Source organism: Malaya genurostris, chromosome 3 (assembly GCF_030247185.1).
Source record: "Malaya genurostris strain Urasoe2022 chromosome 3, Malgen_1.1, whole genome shotgun sequence".
NCBI classification, from domain to species: Eukaryota; Metazoa; Arthropoda; class Insecta; order Diptera; family Culicidae; genus Malaya; species Malaya genurostris.
In genome coordinates this window covers 170,533,392-170,539,979 of record NC_080572.1, presented here as the reverse complement: position 1 = coordinate 170,539,979, position 6,588 = coordinate 170,533,392, and the positions used below count along the sequence as shown (strand labels likewise).

Below are 6,588 nucleotides of genomic sequence, written 5' to 3'. Positions count from 1 at the left end.
GTTATTCTTGATTGCGATGAGTACCCCTCCTCCACGAAGCAATTGACTAGAAGACGAGTTACGATCGCATCGGTATATTGTATAATTGGTCGAGAGTTCAGAGTTCAGTATATCTTCTCGCAGCCACGTTTCGGTCAAAACAATAACATCGTAGTCACAGGAGGAGAGAGATAACAAAAAGTGTTGCGTCTTTGTTCTCATCCCACGAACATTTTGATAGTAAACGGTCAGGTATTCGGGAGGGTGGGTAACATTTTGACAATTAGTATACGAGGAAAGAGTAGGCGGGCGATTGACCGCACAATGCTTTACATTACTTTTACATTACTGAGGAGCGATAACGTGAGCCGTAAAAGTACAGGGCGACTGAGTGTCTAACTGATGGTTATCGGCGGACCGGCGGTAGCTGACATCTCTGGTTTCCAAAAAACCTTCCTGGTATTGGATTTGTCTTCGAATTCACGGAAAACGATGCCAACGGGCCATGTCGAAGATACCATTGCCTTCTCTTTAAATTCAATGGGTATGCCTAGTTTAAATGAGACAAAGTTTAGCGTACTAGGATCTTTTCCGCGTGGTACCAATTTGACAGTAGTGATATCTGCCGTTCCCAGTCGTTCAGAAGCAAGCATGGCTACGCTACTATCAGGGACTTCCGGAGAGATTCCTGATAAATACAGCCAGAATTTATTTTCCTCTTTATTCTCAGAGATTAGCGAAACTGAAGAAACAGAATCATCGGTGCCGCGAAGCAATTTAGACGGTCTATTGTTATCATCATCTCTGTCTCTTTTCCTTTTGGCAGAGTTGAAAGAAAATTTCTTTGGTACGGAAAGTGGAGTTTTTGGGACAGAATCAATTAGAGTTTTAAAATTCGTTCGAATCTCCATTTTTAGATCTTCTAAGATGTCCTTGCGAATAGAATCTTTAAGATCGTCAATAATTTGTTGGTTTGCTGCTTCTACCGATATCAACGAATTGCGAAAACGCGCCTTTTCCATAATATTTTTGCACGTATTGCACATCCAAAAAACATTCGATTTATTCACGACTGCCGCAAAAAGTTCATCATTCAAGCCGCAACATTTTGCACAAAAGAAGGCAGAACAAAAACCTCCACATTTTAGTGCTTTGCTACCGTCGGGAACAGTATTGGCGCAGCTTTCGCAAAATCCATGCATGATTTGTGAGGATGTACAAATGATTATTTTTACGATGCTACTGGATAGTAGATGGCGCCACTTGTCCTCTTATCGAGCTATATGGAGTGACGATCACGTAGTTTGATGACAACAAAAAGCAGATGAACAACATACTTGTCAGTAACCTTTCGCTATCTTACTCTATTTCACAGAAGTGGACGTGGATGCGACGAGTTATTCGGGAAAGTCCTCAGTTTCGATTACTGCGTTCACTTTCGGCTTTAGTGACAAAACAGAAAACGGAAGATTCTTTCCGTTCCGTTTGTCTTTATTGACGAAAATCGGTGTTACAGCAGTGCTTGTTTATGATCGTAGTTTTGCTTACATTTGCTTATATTAATAAACCATTGGATTTTTCATTTGACCAACCAATTCCACAGCGGAAATAAGTGATTCTCAATCGGAACTATTCGGTTAAATACAATTTATTGTATTTTGATGACAAAATTTATTATTCACTGTGCAATATGTTTTTTTATGTTGGTTTCTGCTGCTAAATGGTGAATATATTCAAACTGTACATTTGATTCTTTTCCGAAAAATTGTTGAGGCGAAAAATTAAGCTTTTAATTGTTACGATACTTACCAACCTATACACTTCATTGTAAAAAGTTTGTGTACAATCCATTGAATACCCTGATAAAAATTAGTACAATAACTCAACCGACTCCAGCATAGTTTATACAGAATATTGAAATGTCTACTTATGTTCAATGGAAAAATTTCAATGAATATGTAACAATAAATGGTTTCTCTGCAACATTGTCTCAGGTGTCTAAGTGGTATGTGCGAAAACCTTGCTCTCGGCATCTTAAAACTAAAGCAGAGTCCCTCATGAAATATATTATTTTTACTACCATAGAATGGGAAGGTAAGTTTCTTGAAACATTATCAACTATTCAAAATAAACGAAAATAAACCAAATTGAAATTTGAACAAATATATTTTTATTTTTGTTAAATAAATGATTTTTATCTTCAGTGTTATTTGTATCTTCTTCTTTCAATGTTTTTTTAAATAATTCAGTGAAAATGGTTTTTAAAAAATCTAAATCCATTAAAGGAAAACAAATTGCAGCTTCAACCAATTCTATTCATTTAATTAACTTTTTTATGACTTTGTTACTATTTCAATAAAATAAATTGAAATTGCCTAAACTTAATTATTCGTACAATATTTCATAGTTTTATTAGGCATCCTGCGGTTCCAGCCCAAAGCACTCTTGCGAATAATCTTATCAATTTTTGTAAACTATAGTATACGCCAAAATCCGTTCCAACATCTTGGTTGACGAAAGTGTGTGGGACATTCTTCGTCATATTTTTCTTATCAAATCTGATAATTTCCACCTTTGTTAGGAGCACTTACATATCAGTTCATCGATTTTGAAAAATATGCATATACTGTGATACCTTTTTGACACTTTGACCAGTTCTTATTCATACTCATTGAACTCCAATGCAGTTGTAAAAAAATTCAACTGTCATAGAAATGTTTAAAAATGGAAGTGGAGCATAATTAAAACTTTTTTTTTAATTGTAGGTCATTTGCATTTTAATTTATTTTTATTTCCAGCTGTATAATTTCAATATTAATTCATCTTATAATCCGCATTATAAGGACTCCGTAATACATAAAACTTGAAAATCTCCCTAATATCATCCGACGATTGGTGTAGATTAAATTCATTCGGTTTATGGTATGCGATTATATGTAGGAACATCATACGCACTACAAAATGAATAGTATTTCCTATATGGCTGCTGTAATGATTAATTTTGAAACGAAAATCATCTACATTTTGGATTCATTCAATTTATAAGTGTATGTGCTTCAAACAAATTTTCAATGATATTCATACAAATCAATTTGTTTTTGACAGAGGGGAAATTGAATGACCGACTTATTAAAACCATCTGAAAATCGTTATGGGGATCGAATGAAGCAAAAACCATTCTGTGTCAAAGTTAGAAAAAATTAGGTACATTCAAAATGAATCCACAGTTATATTTTTGACTGATATAATATTTGTCTAAGTGTTTTCAAATGATAAATAATCGCATGTTATAAGGGGTGAAACTTTTCAGAATGAATAATCATATCTACTGGCAACAATGATAGCAAGGCACGTATTCACCCTTATTCTGAATAACGACGTATCGGTTTTTTCGTTGTTGTTTTTTTTTCTGTCCTAGACACAAACCATTGTGTACGTCTATCCTGCACTATTGTTTTTGACATTATCCACTGTTAGTGTTTCCTGATGTCAATCTGTATTGATTCAAAATATACCCGGAAAAAACAGTATAAGAAAATGGTTCTCATTTACTACTCATTTCTAAGAGATAAATGCAGTTTATCAAAAAGTAGATTGTGGTGTCAATTATATTGTAGATTTATTATAAGAAAAACCAGGGAGAAATATTTTTCTTTTATTTGGCATTCAAAAATTATATGATTATAATTGAACACTTCCCAATTTCAACCATTATTACGCTGATCGATTGGTACTTTTACATGCATGTATCCTATAACAAAATCTGCACGCGCAATTTTAATAATTCAACGAATATGAAGCAAAGCCTTGGTATTACATTCCTGTAGTGGAATTCGACCTTCTGTTTCAACAGACTTTGCAGCCGATTGCGAGTGTACAGAACCATTGCATGGCTGGTGCTACGATTCTACTGACACAACGAATCATTCCAGGTCGGGGTTCGAATCAACGAATATGAAAAGGTTTTTTATTTCAGTGCTTAGATCTCGTTTGTGCAACGTTTGAGTGTTTTATGAAAAGTGTGTATCCGATGATAGTTACTGTTTTACTTTTCCGACGCAAACGGCGGTGGATGGAAATGGTATGCTATTAGGAAAAAGTTTAATTTGTTGGTATTATTTTGCGAAACAAATCATTAAGAGCAATTAAACAACGACATTACAATATTGCTCTCAAGTATGACGACTGATAGTGAAAATAAAATCAAAACAGAGCGTCGCAGCCAGGACGAAGATGATATCTTCATGAACCAAAACAGTAGCAGCACTCCGGCTAAAGAAAGCGGTGGAAGAGCTCGAACTAAAGTAAAGCTGTTTGTTGAAAAGGGTAAAGCTAGTTTCTTGCAGGACTTGCTTCAATTTCATGAGAAAAACGGGTGAGTGATTTGAGTTATGAAGTATTTTAATCTGTTTTGATAATTCTTTATTATTTTAGTACACCTTTCGTGCGTTTGCCGAAAATATGTGGACGCGATGTGGATTTGCATAAGCTTTACTCAATCGTTATTGGTCGGGGTGGTTGGTTGAAAGTTAATGCCCGCGAGGACTGGGATGAAGTGATAGATGAAATGAAACTTCCGAAACACTGTGTTAATAATGAGATTGCTATCAAGCAAATATATATTCGATTTTTGGACAGATACGAACGGGTTAATTTCCACGGGGAAGAAAAAGATCCCGCTGATGAGGAAGACGAGGAGAAAAGACACAACCGAAGATGGTCGGCCCGAATGCTACATTCTATACCGGCAGTGTATAACCATGCACAACATAACATACCAGAAGCGATGAGAGCTTCGCTGAATTTGTCATGTGATTTGTATAAACCAACCGAGTACGACAAGTTAATGTTATCTCTTTTGTCTCCGCTGCCGAATGAGCAGGATTTTGCTATAAACGTGTGTACACTGATGTCTAATGAAAGTAAACATACTCTGAAAGTTGATAAATGCCCAAAATTAGTTGAGGTTCTGTTGGCTCACGGGGGAGTCTTTAACCATTACACTCTTCGAGACATGTTCAATGTTTACTATGCAAATATAAGAAATAACTCATTGCAACGGTTTTGGAAAGATAGTCTTCTGGAAAAACCTCAAGTGCTGGAATTATCTTACGAAGATTGCTTTCAGAAGCTTGAACGAGATCCTACCGAACTCATCAAAAGTATATATGAGGAAGACCACAAGACCGCAGATGAAGAAAATTGTGGACAATTGAACATGGCGACGTTAAGAGGATTCCTCAGTTTGGGATCTGGTTTAGGAACCAATGACTATATTGGGCAACGAGTGCAACAAATTGCGTCAATATTTAGAAACCTAAGCTTCAACGAAGAAAATATTATTGTATTGGGAGCTAACCGGTCGTTTTTAAGATTTTTAATCATGTGTGCTAACGCCCGATGGAATAATCTGCATCATATGGGATTGGATATGTTGGGTAATGTTGCGATTGAAATTGACATCAGCGATCCCCAAGCGGATGAGGTCACAAGATGCTTACTTTCCACAATTTCGGAAGGGTTAGAGGGAGCAGATCGAGGAGTCATCATTAGTTGTTTGGAAATACTGAGTAAAATAGCTCAGAAAGAAAGTAACGAGGAAAATCTTACCAGATGTTTGAATCAAACGATATATGATCAAATTTGTTTGTTTCTTTCGTTGAGTGACATAATGTTGCTGTTGTACACACTGGAATGTATCTATTCGTTAACGTCAATGGGCGAAAAACCTTGTACCTCGATGATGCATGTAACTGGTATAATTGACACGTTGGTTTCGCTGGTAACGGTGGAAGCACAAAGTTATGGTCCTGATGCTTGTATACTAATGCGAGTAGTGGAAACCATCCCTGGGAATATATCCGGTTATCATTCTGGCAATCCAAATCAAAATCCTAGCTCCACTATGCAATCACAAGCACCAAGCATGGCTCAACTAACGGTACAACAGAAAGAACAACCTTCAATTCCGATTCCAACTATTCCTGCGCTACCGGAGGTTCCCAAGAACACAGTATCAAGTAAAATGGCGGCTTCAACCGCAATTGGTCAAATGAACACAACTACTACGAGTACAGCTTCGCCCGTGAATACAACGGGCATTCAAGTAACCAGCGTAACTCGTCCAGCAGCTTCTCAATCTCCTCAAATACCTGTTAATATTATAAGCCGTGGTGACGCAACCCCGCCAAAACTTCCTGTTACTCAAGTAGCAGCTACAACCTCGTCACAAAGTTCAGTATCAGGTCCGGTGACGGTGGCGGCCAAACACGCTCAGCAACAACAGTCCCAGGAGAATGAACAGTTTGCATATGCTTGGTTGAAAGCAACCTTTGAAACTACATCGACCTTGGCGAGTAAAATCGAACAGAATGAAGTATATCGGCAGTATTTGGCAGCGAATGCAAAAATCGGTCGCAAAGCTGTAGTACCGCAAGCGCATTTTCCACGTTGCATGCGAACCGTTTTTGGAGGCACTGTTGGACCGACGCAGGTTAAAACCGAACATAACGGGGTTGAAACCTGTAACTTGTACTACGAAGGTATCAAACTCAGACCAAAGCCATCCTCGTTATCTGCGGGTGCTCTGCAGAAAAGTGCAGCAATGGT

At 37.3% G+C, this 6,588-nt stretch overlaps 1 protein-coding gene across 3 annotated transcripts in view; it reads left to right on the top strand.

Moving 5' to 3' along the window:
• The first annotated feature begins 4,022 nt into the window (after positions 1-4,022).
• Positions 4,023-6,588, top strand: part of LOC131434478 (AT-rich interactive domain-containing protein 2) — a 33,685-nt gene continuing 31,119 nt past the window's right edge. For all 3 annotated transcript variants that reach the window (XM_058601218.1, XM_058601217.1, XM_058601216.1), the window contains exons 1-2: positions 4,023-4,354; positions 4,414-6,586. In XM_058601218.1, the coding sequence (XP_058457201.1) occupies positions 4,158-4,354; positions 4,414-6,586 (2,370 nt within the window). In that variant the 5' untranslated portion in view covers positions 4,023-4,157. The remainder of the gene's footprint in view (positions 4,355-4,413; positions 6,587-6,588) is intronic.